General features: G+C 36.4%; 1 protein-coding gene across 1 annotated transcript in view; it reads right to left on the bottom strand.

Moving 5' to 3' along the window:
* FAM81B (family with sequence similarity 81 member B) overlaps window positions 1-20,410 on the bottom strand; it is a gene marked incomplete at both ends in the record, with an annotated part of 41,787 nt that extends 21,377 nt beyond the window's left edge. Inside the window, 3 exons of the mRNA XM_081321757.1 lie at window positions 817-935; window positions 3,933-4,191; window positions 20,367-20,410. Of these exons, the coding sequence (XP_081177883.1) occupies window positions 817-935; window positions 3,933-4,191; window positions 20,367-20,410 (422 nt within the window). The remainder of the gene's footprint in view (window positions 1-816; window positions 936-3,932; window positions 4,192-20,366) is intronic.
* Window positions 20,411-21,509: the final 1,099 nt, after the last annotated feature.

Below are 21,509 nucleotides of genomic sequence, written 5' to 3'. Positions count from 1 at the left end.
AAGAACCACCGGTTACTGCGCAGCCGCGAGCTAGGTTGACAGCTCCGGGCTGTCAAAGCTCCCCTTCGCCGATTGGCCCGCTTGAACAAGCGGGAAACCGGCACAGCCCTGATTGGTCGCCGACCGACCAGCTGGAGTATAAATAGAAGCACTGTAAGTCTGTTCTTTGCCCGGTTCTAAAATAAAAGGTTTTTCGTTAGCCAGCTGTCTCGCCTGCTTTTTCAAGCTGACAGAGCAGTTTTTAAGAGGAGACTGGACAGCCATTTGTCTGAAATGGTATAAGGTTTCCTGCTTGAGCAGGTGGGTTGAACTAGATGACCTCCAAGATCCTTTCCAACTCTTGTTATTCTGCTATAATTTTACTTCCACTTTCTGTATTAACTCTGCTTGTTCCAAGCCAGTTGCAAAGCACACAAATGGTGATCACAAAACTACAGGACACTGTGTCATAAATGTGAGAATTGGTTGCAAAGTTACTTTTTTAGCAGCATAGCAACTTCAAATGGTTGTTTCACAAGGCAATGGGTAAGTGAAGACCACCTGTACTTTAGTGGCTGCAGAGACAGCCAGACAATACTTTAATTTCTTTCAAAGATATAAATAAGAGAAAAAACCTTCAAAGTCAAGGACAATTTTTTTTTAATTCTCTGTCTCAACTTTAGGTGCAATATTGTCTTTAAGCAAATCCTAAAGAAAACATTGTTTATTTTCTCCTCAAAACTGTAATGTGCAGGAAGGAGAAGCATATGGGCCTTTGCTTACTAAGATTAAAACATGGTTTATCGAGCTGTAAGAAGGTAGCTCCCACCAACTTACCTGGCCACTCTTCCACGTAGGTCCCCAACTCCCTGCAAGTGTTTATGGTCCAGACTTTGCACAGCAAAATTAGTTCCTGATGTTACTTCATCTCTGGCTTTTATTTGTCTCTCCAGCTCCTGGAATTTTATAAGCATTGTGAACAAGTTATATTACATCAGCTGGGAGAGCAAATAACTTAAAACAGCTGGGACACTTAATTCTGGAACAATTCAGAAGTACATTACAAAATAGATTGCCATTTGTTCTGTTGCCTTACAGCAATAAGATTGGTAGTACCTTTGGAACTTCTTAGAATGTGCAAAAGTATATCACACTTACATATATAGACTGTAAAACCTCAATTTTACAAATGAAAAGGAAGAAAGGATTATCCTTTACACCTAAATATCTTAAACTGTGCAACTCTTTTATGCATGGGTTTTATGCTTGCATAACATGATTTTCTTCTTGTTTCCATTCAATCATATCCAATTGCCTGAACAAGTCCCTGCAGTTTTCTTGGCAAGGTTACCCCCTCCTCAAGTGGTTTGCTTTTGCTGTTGCTGGTGGGACTAGAACTAGCAATTGTCTGGTTACTTGTCTGATGCATTAATCACTACACCAAACTGTTTATATATCCATAAAAGGGCAAACGGATATCTTTAATTGCACATGAAATTCATTAAACCAAGATCAAATAAACAGGGCGTATATATTGCTTTCAATATTCATTTTCAGTATAAAAATATTAAGAATGTAAAAAGGGGAAAATATTTAAAGATCATGCAAAAACATTTTTAAATGACACAGACATTAGAACTGGTCGCTTAACTACTATAGCAAACTGTCTGGCTGGAGTGTTATGCTATATCAAAGTAAGCAAAACATGAATGTTTAAAGCAACTTACCGCATATAATGACTCATGTACTCTTCCCCCTTTTTTATATCCATGAGGACAAAACCCATCTACTTCTCATGTTAAATGAACTACATTAGTATTTGAATTGAAATAAATGTAGTCATTTTAATTAGCAAACCACAAAAAATAAAATAAAATCATGGCTCAAGTCCTGCCTTGTTCTTAAAAGCTTTAATTTGAAAGAAATCAAAGTCAGGAACTGTGATTTGTTTAAAAGTAAAGAGAGGTGTCTGACCTCTGTAGCCAGGAAAAAATGGAAAAAAGGCTGGTCATAGCTTATGCAAATAAAATCAACTCAATACACATCCAATGACCCACTAAAGATAAGTTCATATATTGTGCTGTTTGGATTGTATGGTTTTAGTATAATACAGTAAGTTAACCCAGCTATTGTGTTAATAAAATACATTTTATTGCATGATTTGGATCCAGACAACATAATTATTCTAGTCTTGCCTGGAGATTTTAAAATTACAGAATGACAAATGACCCATTATTTAATAGAGTGGATGTATGCAGGAATCAAGACCTCTTTAAAAATCATTGGTTACAGCCAGGTTTCGGAAAATATATGATTTTGTCCAAGGACAACATTCTGTTACTGACACTATCACTCCTGGCCCACATCAGGGGCTACAAACTGACCACAGTGCAAATATACAAAAAACCCCAAAAAACATTATTGCCATGTTTTCTCTAATTTATTTCAAGTGCTTATTTATTATTTCATGAATATACGGTAATTGAATTTACTAGTGTTAGGTATTGTTTTTAAAAGTTTTTAATTAATTTTCTCCCATAATCTCAAATATTCTAATACAAAAGTATGCTTATTCTACCAACAGTATTTTTATTTATATATGTGAAATGTTGATTGATTTGTCATGCTGTTTTCACAGTAGAAAAATTCATTATTTTAAAGGCATTTTCCAACATGCTGGGTACTATTAATGAAACCATTAGCAAAACTCTTAGGAGATGTTGTTAACTTATCTTTTTCCTGATGACCTCTTCTATAAGGACCAAGTTATTCATGGTTATTATGGCAGACTCACATGCAAAGGAAGCCAATTAAAATTATCTCACTGTCTGGAAATATTTCATTATGGGGTTTTTCCCCAAAAAGCCCTAGCATGTATGTTTTGTATGGGGAATCTCTTCATCTATGGACATTAACCAAGCCATTTATGCCAACACAATAATTTCAGTAGGGCAAAATTTCCCTTCCTCCATTTCCATGCCCTGAGATGAAAAAGTAGGACAGGATAGCAAACCAGGATCTTAGGGCAACTGTGTCTGTAGAATACCAATAGTGGAGGATGGTAGAGAAGAGCAAGCTTGGCACTTGAAGTCCTTCTAAAACTATCCATCAAAAGCAACTGCATTTTCATTTCATCTGTCCTGTCTTGATGTATTTCAGAAAATAAATGTGGAAGAAGAGATGGGAAAGCATTTCAAATATCCAGTAAACATGTTATGCAGTATATTAAGCATTATATTAGGCATGTTAGGCAGCATATGAGGCAGTATAATATTCAGTGAACATGTTAGGCAGTACAATGAAAATGTCATCTAGAAACTATTTTATCCTACATTATGAGGTAATAGAATTCTGCACTTTTAAAATTTGAAACTGAAGTGTATTTGTAAGTGTCTGTATTTACATGCATATGGGGAAGGGATTCTGAGTTTTCATAATCTGTGAGGTTGGGGGACATTTATTGCTATGTTTCAACTGTACCAGGATTCTTGACATGAGTCATTAAATTAGGATCCTTAAACATTGCTAGAAGGCTATAGTAAAAATGCTGTGGATGTTTAGAATAGAATAACAGAGTTGGAAGGGACCTTGGAGGTCTTCTAGTCCAACCCCCTGCTCAGGCAGTAAACCCTATCCCATTTCAGACAAATAGTTGTCCAATCTCTTCTTAAAAACTTCCACAACTTCTTAAGGCAAGTTGTTCCACTGATTAATTGTTCTAACAGTCAGGGAATTTCTCTTTAGCATTAGGTTGCTTCTCTCTTTGATTAGTTTCCATCAATTGCTTCTTGTCCTGCCTTCAGGTGCTTTGGAGAATAGCTTGACTCTCTCTTCTTTGTGGCAACCCCTGAGATATTGGAAATATTCTAGGAAAACGTAATATGAATTTGACCTCTTTGAAGCTGAACATTGCATAACTTCTGAATGTTTAATAAATTGTTAACTGCCGATACCTCTATATCACGGCTCAGCTTTTTAACAACACTTGTGATTGTCTGGATGTGGTTTTCCAATAGCTGGTGAGCTGCTGCCTCTCCTTGCTGAAAGCTCTTATTTCCCTGAAGGTATGAAACAATGCCATCTTTGATGCGAAAAGCCTGATCCAGAAGCACAGTAGTGGTACGCTCCTGGTTAGATAGCCGGTCTTCCAGGGAACTCACTCTACTTCCAGACACATTAGGAATTGCTGGTAGAAATGGCTGGCTTGGAGTTCTGTCCAAAGGAATCACATGAGAGAAGTAGAAAGAAAGTTAAAAAGATAAATCCTTTATTGCTGCATCCAGCTACAGCAACAAGATAAAATAACAAAGTACCTTTAGGTTGCAATTTCTGCCTATAACTCAGGTGGCATATGGGTAAAGAATGACTCAATACCTGAAAAGTTTTTAGATAGGAGGAGGGGGAGGGGAAGGAGGAGGAGGAGGAAGAGGAAGAAGAGGAAGAGGAAGAGGAAAAAAAGAATTCAACTTTGAAAGAATGACAAACATTGTGTTGTTAAAAAGTAAACACAGAGTTGTTCTTCGTATGTATGTATGTATGTATGTATGTATTTATTTATTTATTTATTTATTTATTTATTTATTTATTTATGGTCCAAGACCAGGGGTGTCAAAGTCAATTTCATTGAGGGCTGCATCAGCATTGCGGTTGCCCTCAGGGGGCCGGGTGGGTATGGTCTGGGTGGGCGTGGCCTACTGGGTGGGCATGGCTAGAGTGCGTATGGCCTACTAGGTGGGCATGGCCAGCTCTACATCGTTCACATCAAGGGTGCCTATGGGGGCCTGGGCAGGAGTGGGACAGATCTGAGGGTCTCTGGCAGAAGGAGGGTCTCTGGGCCAGGGCCAAGGCAGTGGGGGCCGTTCCCTCACTGTTTCCAGGGTGGCTTTGCGGGCCGCATGAAACCACTTCACGGGCCGGATCTGGCCCCCAGGCCTTGTGTTTGACATGTCTGTCCAAGACCAATCCATAGAAGTTAAAAATATACCATAAAACCATAAAAATATTTTAGTAGCAATAATTAAAAATGTGAAAATATGAAAATAACTTTCTATTCAGCTTCAGCAGAATTCTAATTCCAGGTTCCAAGATTAGGGGACAAACTTATTTCCAGTCATAGAAGCACAGTGGTTTGTGTGGTTAGGCTCAGTGGTGGGATTCAGCCGGTTCGCACCACTTCAGCAAAACCGGTAGCTAATTTCTTGTTGCCCAGGTCCAGAATGGACTTCCAGAAGCAGCATCCACACAGAGAACCAGTTGTTCACATATTTGAATCCCACCACTGGTTAGGATTGACAAGCAACAAGCTCATGTTTGAGACCCGAGTACTGCCGTGGGACGGGGTCAGCTCCCAGGTCCAACTCCAGTTTCTACTGGGGACATGAAAGGAGCCCCCATCTGGGCTTCTCCGGGCAACAGCGATGTCATTGGCTAATCCTTTCAGCCTGGAAGTGCTTTGTTGCCTCTGACATTAGTGAGATGCGATTTCTAATTATCTGAATTCTTCCATGTACAGCTAATACAAAATTTTCAATTTGTACAATAATGTCTGTACAGGTAGTCCTCGACTTACAACAATTCATTTAGTGACCGTCCAAAGTTACAACAGCACTGAAAAAAGTGATTTATGACCATTTTTTACACTTATGACCGTTGCAGCATCCGCAGGGTCTCTTTTGCAACCTTCTGACAAGCAAAGTCAATGGGGAAACCAGATTCACTTAACAGCCATGTTACTAATTTAACAGCTGCAGTAATTCAGTTAACAAAGGTGGCAAGAAAAGCCGTAAAATGGGGCAAAACTCACTTAACAAATTTCTCACTTAGCAACATAAATTTTGGGCACAATTGTGACTGTAAGTTGAGGACTTTTGCCTTGTCTTCTAGAATTAGGCCTAAATGTCCAACAAAGAATTGGCAAATTATTAGGCTATGATTAAATAGCTAGTAAAAATTGTGCCATAATAGCTGGCAATATATTCACCAGAAAAAAGGTAGAGGCAATGGTCCCTTTTGCCTCTGGCAGAATACATATACAGTTTTGTTTCCCTCTGACATTGAAAACTCAATTCATCACTCCCACTATTAAACCTTTTCTTCATAAAGTATGTTCACATTTGGGAAGCGGGTGTGCAGTTGCCTACACAGCAATAATGTTTATGCAGCTGCACACAAAATGTATTTCTTTGGGAAGCTGTGGAAATGTTTTCAAATCACCCTGAGATTTCTTTGGATTAGTTTAGGACAGCCTGATTCTTAGTGCAGTCCATGAGGGTTTACTATATTCTTTTTAATAGTTGATATAACTTCTTTAATGTGCATGTTCTGATTCATGAGCTTTATCCTTCTTTATTTTACAGCAACTTTCATGAGGTTAGTAAATCCCTGTATAAAATGCTGAGATTATAAACGGTCAATTAATTTATAACATTCAGTTTAGGCCTCCTAGATTCATATTGATCAAGGCAACTGTTCTATAATCCCTTCACATTTAAATTGCTCAATAACTGCTCTAGACTTATTTTTTGGCACAGAATAAAAGGCAGTTTTAATTGTTGTTTTTTCCCCCCATTGCTTCGGAAATTGAACCAAAACTCTTTAAAACATTTTGCCAGATTTTTTTCAGCCTCATTAAAATAAAAATAGGAGTGAATTCTTTTCTGATATGTCATACTGCAACAACCCTATGAAGATTGAGTACAGGTAGTCCGCAACATACAACCATTCATTTAGTCACCGTTCAAAGTTACAACAGCACTGAAAAAGTGATATATGACCACTTTTTACGCTTGCAACCCTTGTAGCATTTCCGTAGCCAAGTGATCAAAATTCTGATGCTTGGCAACTGGCATGCATTTATGATGGTTGCAGTGTCCAGGTGTCATGTGATCACCTTTTGTGACCTTCTGACAAACAAGGCCACAGGTGGGAATGAACATCTCACTACCCTTCAGGTGCTTCTGGATTGAAAGGATTAACCAGGTATAAACTGTTGCCCAGAGGATGCCCAATTGTGTTAATAACACACATTCATCAGGGAGGTTCCTTTCAGCTTCCTTAGGTCAACAGAAGACTTTGAAGAATTTAAAAGCAGAGAGTGGACCTATGGAAAGCTACAAAGAACCAAAATTGGGCAAAACTAATGGAGGAGCTGGCACCTGGGTCTGGCAAAAGCTGGGAAGTATAGAAACAATTGGATAGACTGTGCAAGGGGACAACAAGACCTGATCAAATGGGGCTCTCTGGTGGCTTCTGCCCTTTGCGATTATGGTGACATGTAGACAATACCACACATATATACCTGTTCTTTGTATCCCGATCAGTGCCCACTTAAGGACCCCAGAACATATGTGCAACAGAACATAATTAATGTTGCTAGTTTCTGGGCATGATCTGTTTAACTTGTACATACTTTAATCTTGTATTTTATATTTTATATTTTATGTTGTATACCGTAGTATGCCTTATTTTAATTGTGATGCTCCTGACATGAATAAACAAACAAGCAAAGCCAATGGGGAAGCCAGATTCACTTAACCGTGTTATTAACTTAACAACTGCAGTGATTCACTTAACAACTAAGGCAAGAAAGGTCGTAAAATGGGGCAAAACTCATTTACCAACTGTCTTGCTTAGCAATGGAAAATTCGGGCTCAGTTATGGTTGTAAGACGAGGACTACCTGTATGTATTTGCTTGAATTCTGAGCTTGAATCTGTTTCACACATTCTTTTAAAAAGCCCTCTTGATCAGAGCCAATAAACCCAATCTTGAGTCTGATAAGCACTCATGATGGAGATGCTGAGGTATTCTTATTAAATCACCAACACCCAAGTGTTTCAAAGCCAATAGCAAAATTTTAATTTATATACTTAGCTGATAGAAACTGTTTGGTGCCTCGAATGAATAGGATTTCTTCCTTTTATATGTATGTACTATATATAGCTATTTATGCATATATTAATGCTTCAGCTCTTTCATATGTAATTAAATCTATACCCTCACCTCTTTCATATATTAATCAGATCATTCCACTAGATCATACCATTTTTGTTCAGCTCCATTGCATTCTTCCCCTTTCTCTTGATTACAGACACCCACAACAGAAATATTTTTGATGAAGTCATTATTTCATGTTCTTTACCCAATACATTCATCTTACATTTCAAATTACAATCTTTCACATATTGTTGTCATTTTGGTTGTTATCAAATGGGCCTTTGCCACCTGTCATGACTTTGGTCCAATGGCCCCCAACCTTTTGGGCACCAGGGACTGCTTCCATGGAGAGAGGTTTTTCCAAGGACTGGTGGGGGCATGGTTTCATGTGCTGCTTGCATCCTGCAGATGGGGCTTTGCTTGTTTGCACAGCCTGGTTTCTGACATGCTGCGGACCAGTGCTGGTCCACGAACTGGAAGTTGGGAACCCCTGCTTTGGTCAATCAAAACTTTCCCAAAATGCTTTTGGAAAAATGAGAGAATTAGACATCAGTTTAGCAGCTCACGCCATATATAACATCCCCTGCTCAAAGTAAAGAAAGTACTGTGCTGTTCTGGCACAATGTGGACAGCATGCCACATGTACAATGAAAGCTTACTTTTATCCCAAGCATACTCACATTATTTTACACAAGGTAAGATTTATAATCTAAATACTATTTTGCAAACCAATTTGGAAAATAGCCTTTAAAACATATTCCCCTAATAGCTTAGGAGAATAGCGATGAAAGAACAAAAAACCCACAAAGCACTCAGTGGCGGAAGTAAGAAAATGGTAATGAGGAAAATAATAATAATCAGTGGGGAGTAGCATTTAAAACACCACTAAGGCAACAGCAGTGAATAAATCCCTGGCTGCTAGAAATGGAACAACATAGACACTACAGTTTTTAAGGAAAAGAACCATTTCTTTGAGTCATCTCAATAAACTGTCGAGGAGGGAAAAGATAGGTGAATGCATTTAAGTCAGGAGTTCAGCAGGAGACAGTGGAAAAATACACAGAGAGACATATTATATTGTAACCTACATATAGATTGGGAGTCGGAGGAGGACAGAAAGGATAAGTATGTCACACTTTCCTGTTTCTCAAGAATTGGTAATAGACAGCCTCTACATGTTCATGAAAGGGCATAATGAAAGGCATCAATTCTTCTTGGCTGCGTCATTTCAACATGACTCCCGGCATCCTAAATTCATGGTTCACCTGGAGCTGGGATTCAGATCAATTCAAAGGATGGACATTGTTATTCAGTTCTCTTCTCTGATCTAGATTCAGTTGACCAGGAACTGTGTAGATCATAAGAGGAAATGGACTGGAAGGGATAAGTTCTTGAAATCCCAGCAGTCTCATTGGGCTGTAAGTGCAAGTTCAATTCAATGGACAACTCTAACAGGCCTTTGTACATTTCAAAGTCTCAATAGCTGGGCTCATGTCCAGTACGTTAAGAGGTTTCTTTCTGGAAAAAGGAAAAGCTTCCAAAGTGTTGGACAGGGAGATAATACAGATCTGGATTCCTAATTACACAGCTTCCCTCAAATGGCACCTGCTATTGATAGAGATAAGAGCTCGAAATGGGTTTTTTCTTCTCTTTCTAGCTGGAAAAAGGCAAGAGTTTTATATTGAGCCTGGTGGATGCAAATTATTTGGAGGTACCTAAATTGTAATCTTAGCCAAGGAAAGGGTTGAAAAAAGCTTCTCAGTTTTGGCTGCCTTAAAAATTGATTGTCTTAAAATTGTTCTATTCTTGTTTTCAGGATTATGCAAGCAACATTTCACCAGAATGTCTGCATGCTAGTTCCATCTCCCCACAATTGAAGTATTATCACTTTAGGCAACTGTTGTCATTAAACTCAACCTAAAAGGTCACATTCAAAAATGGCAAGGGGAAGAAGGAAAGGACATTCTTCATAAACATTGCCCTCTAATAACCCTGTATCTCCTTGAATACTTGATATCAAGATCATGAATTAAAACATCCGTACAATGCAATTTTTTTTTACAAAGCCGAGTTTGGAGAAACTGTTTTCAGGAATAATTTATGGAAAATCAAAGGGTAATCAAAACTGCATTACTAGCATTCACCTTATGTAACATGAGGGATGAATTTCCTTTTTCCCATGAAGGCCTGATGATCCACTGCAAGAGAAAACTATGGGATGCAGCCAAAGCTAAGAGTTAACTGATCCATAATAAAAGCATGTCCAGTTTGCAGGTATGAATCATGCCAGCCCACCCCATTTCTCCTTTTCAACAACCCCACATGAAATTAGGAGGGTTCACATTAGGCTTATACATTCAGATTGAATGTGAAGAAAATTAACTGTTCAAACCTGAAGACCAAATATTATGGATCTATCCACTAAAGTCTGGATCTGAGAATGGAAAGTTGGAAGAACACTAAGGGATCCTTGGGTCCAATCCACTGCACAGTTCAGGAATTAGTTACTAGAGTAATTCTGACAAATCCAGTCCATCAAGTCTCAGTTTAGAAACCTATAGTGAAGGAGACATTATCACCTATGGGACATCCTGTTTCTTGTACAATGATGGCAAACTGAAATTTATTTCTTTGTAATATGAACCATTATTTCTTACCCTGTCTTCTGGAACAACTCTGAACAACTGCCAGCTCTGACTTTCACATGACAAGTCTTTCAAATACTTCAAGGCAACCACCATATTAGGATTAAATCAAATGTTAATAAGTTAGGACATTTTTTGTGGTTAAAACGTACCCAGTATTTTTTAAAAATTCATAGCTCATAGATGTGTTTTCTCTTCCAGTTGAATAAATACTGAATATGTACAGCCAATTCTGCATTTATTTTCTTAAGTATCTGTTCAGCATTTTATTAATATGTTATTTAATAGGCTTCTCTTCCCTAATATCTTAAAATAAAGTTATTAGGTTTCAAAGTGAAACATGTATTTCTTTTCTGCTGATTTTGGATGACATTAACCCTCTCCATCACCCTAAATCAAGCTCTGGCATCATCAGGAACCTTCCATGGTAAAAAAAAAATCCTCCAATACTCATTTCATTTATTATATTTGTATACCGCCCTTCTCCCGAAGGACTCAGGGCGGTGAACAGGGCACATATAAATAGAGAGTACAAAAATTAAAAAGAATTAAATAGTTGCCCAGATAAAACAATAACAATAACAATATAAAAAACCCCATTAAAACCCTAACATCCCCCATCAGGCCAGGCCAGCTTGTTCAAATAAATGGGTCTTCCAGCCATTATTGGCAGGCAATAATAGGAAGTAGATCCAAATAGTACAAATCTTCATAAAATATGCCCAAAGAATCTTATATTTATATATACAAACTCATAAATTATGATTAATCTATGTTTAAATTCCAATAAGCCACATAATTTCCACAAAATACAAAATAAAATTCTTTGCAGCCACTCTTGCATCACTTTAATTATCCTCTTCAGCTACAATTAATTTGTGATAGTGTGTGTGGATATGAAAAAATAAAATCTATAAAAACAAATGGCTGTTATTGTTTTTTCTACTAAACATTTTTTGCAGTCTAAAAATGGCAAAAGGAGCATTTCAAACCCTATACAAAACTCTGATCCAAAACCAAGTCAACTCAACTTAGGAAGTCTAATTAAATTCCCAATTTCTACCCAGCTCTTGATCCAGATTTAATCATTTCCCTTTCAGTTAATTTGTTAATCATAATTAGTTCCATAAATTCCATTCAGTTCATAGTAAAATAACTATAGTTATTATTGCGGAGAAGGCAATACAAAATGCTTGGAAGACACTGGGAAGAAATGACAGCTAGAGAGGGAGGGAAAGAACTTAAAAGAGCCAGGAAAATTATGGATCATATAATTGCCAAGGTCTATAAAACGTTATTAAAATTGAATTTGGAAAATCAATATGTAAAACACTGTATGATCCAGTGGGCAAGGAATTTTGGGTATAATGTGATGTTTGAATAATGGGAGAATATGTGGAAAAAAGGCTTAAAATTCACATTAAATTATAACCTAAAAGAAAATTTCTACAAAATGATGTATCTCTGGTATTTAACATCAAATAAGATATCTAGAATGTATAAAGGTATTTCAAATAAATGTTGGAAATGTAAATGTAAAGAAGGGACTTTTTATCATATGGTGGACATGTGATAAGGCAAAGAAATATTGTAGTAAGATTCATATATTAATGGAGAAAATTCTTAAAGTGAACATAAAGATTGAACCAGAAACCTTCCTTCTGGGCCTAATGGAAAGAGAACTGGGAAAAAATTGGAACTCTGATTTTATATATGGTGAAGGCAGCAAGACTGCTCTATGCACAAAAGTGGAAGGATGCTTCGATTCCTACCATGGATGAATGGTTCCAAAAGCTGATGGAATTAGCAGTACTGACTGTACTGATAAAAGAAAAGAACATAAGTAATTTTGTTTCTTCTTGGAAACTGCTTCTGGACTTTTGTGCTTGAGTTGAAAAAAGATGATATTATGATTTGGGGTTTTACCGATTAGACTGATTTGCCGATACAGAAATGGCTAGTGCATGCTATTATAGAAAGGTAAAAAGTTGAGATTTGATTTTAATGTCTGATTTTACTGCAACAGAGAGAATCAGAAGTCAATGTCTTTTGTTTCTCTCCCCCCCCACCACCACCTTTTTCACACCTTTTTCTACTGTTGTCCCCTATTATTTGCTTTGGTACCGTATTTTCACATTTTATGTTATAAACGAATAAAATTAACTAACTAAATAAATAAAAGAACAGTCAGAAGCTTATGAACAAGAACAGTGTAAAAGAATCAGGCAGGTCTCTGGGAACAAAAAAAGAGGAAGGCTGAGCATGGATTGCATAGCATATACAATGAAAGGAAACCTAAGAAGAGAGAAGAGAAGGCAGGTTGGTTAAAATAACGCTCTCCATCTTGTTCATTTATACTTTTTGAAGGTATCTCTCATTGTAGCACATACTTGTGACATTTTCCCATTTACCTAACTCACATTCACATATTAGAGTTTAGAACAGCAGGCTATAAAGCTTTACACTTAGCACCAGATTTCTATGGATGGGATAGGAGGAAGAGAGAGAGAGAGAGAGAGAGAGAGAGAGAGAGAGAGAGAGAGAGAGAGAGAGAGAGAGAGAGAGAGAGAGAGAGAGAGAGAGAGAGAGAGAGAGAGAGAGAGAGAGAGAGGCAGACACACACACATAGAGAGAGATTAAGATTAGTTATTCTCCTGTATGCATGGACAAGCCAAGATTTACTTAGGTATACAAAGAAGGATACCATGTTAAAATCACATTATCTTCTTTAGTAAAAATGCATTCTTCATTTTCACTAAGTTAATCTTTTCCTGATTTTGAAAATTGCTATCAGACTCATACTATTTAAAGAAAACTCAGGACTGCCAAGAAAGCACTAGCTTTATTCTTTGTTAGTCTTCATATTCAATAGAAAAAAATTAAGATTCAGGAAAAGGAAGATGAGATGAGATAGACAGCAATATCACAGAAATTTACTGCTCCTTATTGAACTGTCTTGTTCTGGTATGTTTCAATTCTATGATGTTTTGTTCTAGCTCAGGGGTGTCAAACTTGCCATGTCATGTGATTTGTCACGACATATCGTGACTTTTTTCCCCTTGCTGGAGCTGGAGTGGGCTTCTGAGTGGCGCATCCGGCCCATGGGCCAGCAGTTTGACATCCCTGTTCTAGCTCATTTACATAAGGTCCATATTACTATGCTTAGATAGTTGGATTCTGCATTTCTTTCTCCCACAGCACAGTTATCAATAAAGACTTCCATGTCTGAACTGAAAGATGTTGTCCCTGTCTCTAAGATCTGGGAGAAATATTTTTCTCCAGCCATTGACACAAGTGGAAGGCATTTTTTCCTTAGCTTCCAAGCTGGAAGAGAAATTTTAGTAGTACGCTGGGGTGAAAATTAATCCTCCACTTCAAAAGCATGTCTTCTCTCCAAAAATTACACCAGTGTGGGAATTAAACTGATTAAAATCAGTTGGCAGCAATAAAGGCCACAGAACTTCTATAATATAACAATATAACTTAGAGGAAAAAAATGTTGGTGAAATGTATTTAGGACTCTAGAAGAATCTTTCCAAGCAGAACCTCTAGATGTGTTCAACAAAAATTCTCAACCAGATTGAGCAAATTTATAGCATTTAAAAACCAGCACACATGGTAGGTACCACACAGGGAAAGATTGTCCTGGAAAAAAATTTTGGAATTTGGGCATCAGGACCCAAGGCCTAGCTATTTGTTTACAAAATGATGTTCAGCTTTGGAATTAAATATAGATACATCTGAAACACTATCTAATATACCACTGAAAATGGAAGGATGCTGTATCCCGATGGTGAAAATATAAAACTAGCTAGATAAATGCTAGAATAAGAGTGAGGGCTATGAATTTTCAGACAATTTCTTTAATAAATTTCTAATATAATTATGAAGATTGTAATACTTCATAGCCCTCACTCTTATTCTAGCATTTATCTAGCTAGTTTTATATTTTCACCATCGGGATACAGCATCCTTCCATTTTTTTTTAGTAATCAAAGCATTTTAAAAAAATCTCAGCAACAGCATCTGCTTTTTAAATCCCCAAAGGAAAATAAATCATAGAGGTGGCAAATGTTATAAAACCGCCCCTAGCATTGGGGACTTGGGTCTTTAAACAGCAGTCATTAATGCTAGCAGTAGTTCTAAACGCACATAGACTTGTGTAAACAAGTCATAATCTGTCTGTCTGTAAACTGACAGGAACAATGCTAAATTATATTCATTTTTCAAACAGCTTGATCCTAACTCAATTGGGGAATTAATTATACATGAATCCACAGTTCCAGGATCTTAGAAGCTAGACACTAAATGATTTAATCGCAGCATGCCCCTGGTGCCCTGTGTCTAATGGTAAAAAGGTAAATATTGCTTTGCAATAAAAAGATAAAAGATGCACTTAAGTTGTACTCAATTCTTGGTGGCTTGTTTGGCAGCATTTGAAAAGTAGCTTGTTACAATCTTCTTTATGATTTTTTTTAAACTTCCCATTCTAGCAAAAATCCCTGGAAATTTCAGGTGTTCCCCCATCCAAATCCTAACTCAGGTTTACTCTATTCAGATTCTAAATCAGTTAATAGTAATAGCAGTTTGATATATATAGTGCCCCATAGTGCTTTACAGCACTTTCTGACCGATTTATAAATGTCAGCATATTGACTCCAATAATCTGGATTCTCATTTTACCGACTTTGGAAGGGTGGAAGGCTGAGTCAGCCTTGAGCTGGTCAGGATTAAACTCCTGTCTGCGTGCAGCATGAATACTGCATTGCAACCACTGCGTCACCATGCCTCCACATTATTTATGCCCTTTGGGTGATGTAACACAGTAATGAAAATTCACTAGGTTTAAAATTATACACCGGGAGACTTAATCCAAAATGCTCATACTCCATTCTAAGCAGATGCACGGAGGCCAAACAACATGGCTCAGTAGCAATGAAATATTGCCCAACAGATGCCCCTCTCTTTCCCAGAGTTACTTTCCTACCACAGCAAGACTGAAGAAAATGAACGCTGATTCTACTTCACCATCTGCAAAAAGGAACTGTCATTGCAGGAGTCTCCAAACTTGGCAACTTTAAGACTTGTGGACTTCAACTCCCAGATTTCCTCAGACATGGCTTAATGTTGGCTGGCTGAAGAATTCTGGGAGTTGAAGTCCACAATTCTGGCAGTTGAAGCCCACAAGTCTTAAAGTTGGCTGGCTGAGGAATTCTGGGAGTTGAAGTCCATAAGATGTGTATGAAAACTCAGTACAAGCAATCCCTGGGTTAAGTACATCTGACTTAAGGGCAATTGCTAGATACAAATGGGCTGCCTATCACTAAAAATTGTGGTCAGCATTTTCTACTTTGAGCAGAGGAACTGCTGAGGCTGTATGTGTTTAATATACAGCCTATTTTCAGTGGTACCTAAAAGGACTTCACAGCTTCAACATTAAGAAATGTTGAAAGCTCCGGAGTCTTGCCCCAGAGAGTCTGGGGCCAGTCGGACTGCCTGCAGAATACTACATTGCGTTACAAGACGTGCTTACTATGATCTTAAAAGAACTTTGTAATGAAATTCTTCTGAAAACCAAAATATCAAAGACATGGACTGAAGCTAATATCACTTTAATTCCCAAAGAAGATGTAGATTTGATACATATAAAAAATTATAACCAATTTCATTGCTAAATGTAGACTATAAAATTTTCGCTTTGATAATGGCAGAAAGAATTAAGAAATTTTTGATTGAATTTATACACACAGATCAAAATGGTTTCCTGCCTAAAAGACAGATAAAATACAATTTAAGAAAAATCTTGGACGTTTTAGTGTATTATGGGGCCCACCCAGGCATATTTCTTGATGCGCAAAAGGCGTTTGATAACTTAAATTGGCAATTTATGTTTCAGCAACTTTTGGAAATGGATTTTGGAGAAAACTTCATGAATGCAATTTATGCAATTTATGATAAACAGACTGCTAGAGTAATTATAAATGGAGACTATACAGAAAACTTTGATAATAAAAAGGGCACAAGACAAGGATGTCCTTTATAACCATTGCTATTCATATTAACATTGGAAGTATTGAACAGAAATATTAGACAAGACTTTGAGATGAAAGGACTGGAGATAAAGGGTGAAAAATATAAATTGCAGGCATTCGCGGATGACTTGGTCTTTATAGTGGAAGAACCTCTGGAAACAAGCACAAAACTGTTGACCACAATAGAATAATATGGTGAGGTCGCAGGCCTGATAATAAACAGAGAAAAGACCAAAGTTTTGACAAAGAACTTAACAGAAAAACAGAAAATGCAACTTTCAAGAAAAACAAATCTTCAAATAGTTAAAAAAGTTAAATACTTGGGAATTCATTTAACAGCAAGATGTATAACACGGAAAGAGGACAACTATACAAAACTATTAAAACAAATAAAACTGGACTTAGAAAAATGGAAAAATCTCCAACTGTCAATATTGGGGAGAATAGCTACAGTTAAAATGAATATCTTGCCGAAAATACTCTTTTTATTTCAAACCATTCCGGTAAAATGAGAAAAAGCCTTCTTTGATGAACTGAATACCATAATTTTGAAATTTGTTTGGCAAGGGAAGAAAACACGAATTAAAGTGAAATTGCTACAGGACGTTAGAGAAAAGGGAGGATTTGGACTTCCAGAGTGGAAGTTATATTACCAAGCAGCTATTTTAATGTGGATTAAAGGATGGATAACACTTAGAGACAAAAGATTACTATACCTAGAGGGGCATGACCTGCAGATTGGCTGGCATGCCTTTCTGTGGTATGGAAAGAATAAAGCGCATAGATATTTTCAGAACCATGCTATAAGAATTGCACTACTCTTAGAATGGGAAAAAATAAAAGAAAAAAATTATACTAAGATACCTGAATGGCTCTCAACAATGGAAGCTTTTGCTTACCCAAACTTTAACTATGATAAACTTGTAACATATAAAGACTTACTGAATAATGAAGGAAGATTGAAATCTAGACAAGTCTTACAACAACAAGGTATTGACTTACCATGGTGGCCATATCTACAAATTCAATCGAGATATGAAAAAGACGTGAAAGTAATGGGGCTCTATAAGGAACAGACAGAACTTGTCTTACATTGTTAAAAACAGATGAAAAACTGATTAAAAACTCTATAGATTACTGCTTAACTTAAAGATGGAGGAGGAACAAGTTAAAGAAACAATGATAATATGGGCAAAAAATGTTGGTCATACTATAGAGATTGAAGAGTGGGAAAAGCTATGGGATAGAAATATTAGATTAACCAAAGCTGTATCATATAAAGAATATTTGTATAAAATGTATTATAGATGGCACATGACACCAGTGAGACTAGCTAAAATGTTTAAAAATACTTGAAATGTTTGTTGGAAATGTAAGCAAAGACCAGGTACTTATTATCATATCTGGTGGACATGTCCTAAAGCAAAAAGGTTTTGGCTTAAGATACATGTATGGTTAGAGAAGATGATTAAAAAACAAATAGAATTTAAACCAGAATTGTTTCTCTTAGGAATGATAGGCCCTAACTATGATAAGGAGAGTGGATACTTAATGTTACATGTATTAACAGCAGAGAGAATTATGTATGCCCAATATTGGAAAAATGAAAAGTTCCCGACTGAAGAAGTGTTAATTAAGAAAATATTAGATTGTGCAGAAATGGATAGATTAACCTTAGAGATTAAAGAGAAAGAGCATTCAGTTTATTACAGAACTTGGAATAAATTTTATCAATGGCTAGATAAACAAGTTAAAGAGAAAGGAATGTGATGTGCAACTTTTAATTTATTTGACTAAGAATGTTATCATACATTGAAAATTTAGTATTGTTTTTGATAATTTATGATATCTATCAGTGTTATTGTTAGCTTCATTATCTTTATTTATATATATTTACCCAGACAACATGCTGTTTGCCAAATATTGAATGTTATTGGGGGAAACCCCAACCCTTACCCTTAACCTTTCCTCTACCATATCCCAAATCCCCATTTCCCTACCTTCCTTTTTAACCCTATAAAAATAAATAATAATTTTTTTTAAAAAAAAGTTGAAAGCTTGAGGAAGGACAACACTGCACACCAATTTTAGTAATAGGCTGTCCCTTTGTAAGTATAAATTCCAACTCAAAGGTGCTTTTTCTGAAAGGCCACTGGACTTTCTTAGTTTTTTTACTTTGAAAATGTTTTGCTTCTCACCCAAGAAGCTTCTTCAGTTCAGAAAAAGACCCAAGAAAGTCCAGTGGCCTTTTGGGGGGAAAAAATCTTTGAGACAACCATGACCTGGATGATTGAGAATCTCCATAGACAAACAAATTCCGACTTGCATACAAATTCAAACTAAAGGCAAAGTTAGGAACTTGTTCTTAACCCATGGGGTTGCCCATAAATATGTAATCTCTTCATTAGTTAAAACTAATACTTAATTGCATTCCTTAAAAGACATACTGAAGCATCAATTGGAGGGAACGGCTGCATGAGTCTCTGCAGTCAAGGATAAATATTTTAGACTTTCTGACCTTCTAAAATCAATACCAATGTAATGATTACAACAACCTTGCACCCATTTACTTATTCATTCATTTGCAGTTTGTACTATACTTAGCTAGCTCATTTTTCCCCTCATGCATTCACTACTATGCATTTGAAACAGATGCAATTAATCCTTTCTGTACCAGACATTTTCAAGGCTAAATTTTGTGGAAATCCTTATGTTAATTACATGTGTTCAAGATGTAAACTAATTATTTCTGCTAGGATATAATACACTGCCAAAATAAAGATCACAAGGAATGTTATTGTTGTTATAAATTTGAGTTGCTCTGATAGACGTTTGTCCAAAAAAGAATTAAAATAAAATTGTAGAGTAGTTTTCATATACTTAATATAGGAGCAAATTCATGAAAACATTTATTGCAGTATAAATAGCATAGTATAGTTTGGGTAAATAAATAACGGGCAAGTGGTCTGGGTAAAATCTAAGAAGCTGATTCTACTGCTGGGATGTATGAAGTATTGTCAGAATGGCAGCCATAATAGTGCAATACTGATAGAAAAAACTGGAAGTTGCCATTTGACTTTTTTCATCACACCCCACAAACACATTGTTATGGGTAAAGGAATCTCCTTGGTTACCAACACTTGTTCTTAAATAGATGCAAAGAAATGGAAATATTGTCTGAACAATTACTTATAAATAGCCTATACCTTTGGACAGCATTTTCAAGAAAAAAGATGAAGACTCTTAACTGCCATGATAAGAAAGCTATATGGTAAGGGAATTAGTGTAATACAAACATAATTCTTAAATAATATTTTGTTTATAAGTTTTTATTGTCAAAACTATGTTTTATACGTTTTACATGTTTCTTGCCTCAAAATGGCCCAATCTAGCTCTTCAGAGATCCAAACTAGTGAACAAGAAGGTTACATGTGATTCTGGAATCTGGTTACTCCTAGGACATAATTTAATGCTTTAGGAATATATTTCTTTGAGGCTTGGGCCAAATATAACCTTTCTCACAGATCATGGCTGTGAGAAAATAGGAAACTTATGTTTTCTAGTTTAAACTAATCAACTTGTGAAGCACAACTGTGATTACTTTAAATAAAGGTTTATTAATGCAAGTCAGAATTGCCGCTTTTAAATTATTATAGTTTAGCTAATCATAATTCACAGTTAACAAAAAGTGAATATTTCCAATTTTCTTCCACTTTGCTTTTTTTGGAATACTTATAACTTGTGATCATTGAAAGGCTAGACTATGATTTACTTACTTCTCAAGGTATTTAGCCAACTCTGCAGTGTTCTCTGTTGACATTTTTATTTGAAGTATTATCTGTAAAAAAGGAAGCCGTATTTCACATTCATTAAACTAATCATTGTGGCCTATTAAGGTAGTAAATGTCATTAATCACTTTTTGTTCTATTTATGTAGAACACAATCAATGTTAGTAGTTAGTTATAAGTAAGGTAATAACTGGAATTCATCTTATCAGGTCTGAGCCTACAAATACAGATTATTTATGTTAATATAAAGTAGTGATTACTAGTGACTATGTATTGGTTGTGACGTCAAAACTGATAACAGAAATATCAAACTAATTAATCTCATTGGAAAACCTGACAATCATAAGTAGCAGAACTTTAAAATCCCATGAACAGCACGAGGCAACTTAACTATCTTACCTCAGACTAAAGAGAGCTATGTCTATTAGTCTAACAACTCCTGCAAACACGACTGTTATCCAGTTCTGGAAGACTTTGTACTGTTATCCAATTCTGAAAGATGCTTAAAACTGGCATCGTTGTTTCCTTGGTGATGTCATGAAGTTGAACATTCCATTTTTATGACTTGTGACAAAATTTGGGAACCCGTCTTAGTAAAACATACTATTATAGTGGTATTTAATTGTGATCCTCCAGACGACACCATATTGTAACTCCCAGAAGGTATATCTTGCTTGTCCAGTGATAAGGAATGCAAGGAACTGAAGCACAGTGGGATCTAAAGAGAATTTTTTTTCTTTCTTTCATTCATTCGTTCATTCATTCATTCATTTTTTTGGCTTTTATGCCAGTTGGTTCCTGGCAATTGCCTGGACTAATCCCTGCAGTTTTCTTGACAAGATTTTCAGAAATGGTGGAGCTTTAATCAGATGACTGGCCCAAAATCACCCAGGCTCTCTAAGGGTGGTCTAGAACTCTCAAGGTCCTGTCCAGCACCTTAACCACGATACCAGTTTGGCTCTTATTATTATATTTTTATCTTGCCTTTTTAATGTACATTTTGGGCAACTCAAGAAGATGAACATACCTAATATGTATGTCTCCTATTTCCCCTACAACAACAACCCTGTGAGGTGGGTTGAGTTGAGAGAGTGACAGGCTCAAAGTCACCCAGCTGGCTTCCATGCTTT

Source organism: Vipera berus, assembly GCF_964194415.1.
Source record: "Vipera berus genome assembly, chromosome: 2".
In the NCBI taxonomy this organism is placed as follows: Eukaryota; Metazoa; Chordata; class Lepidosauria; order Squamata; family Viperidae; genus Vipera; species Vipera berus.
This window is presented reverse-complemented; position numbering and strand designations above follow the sequence as displayed.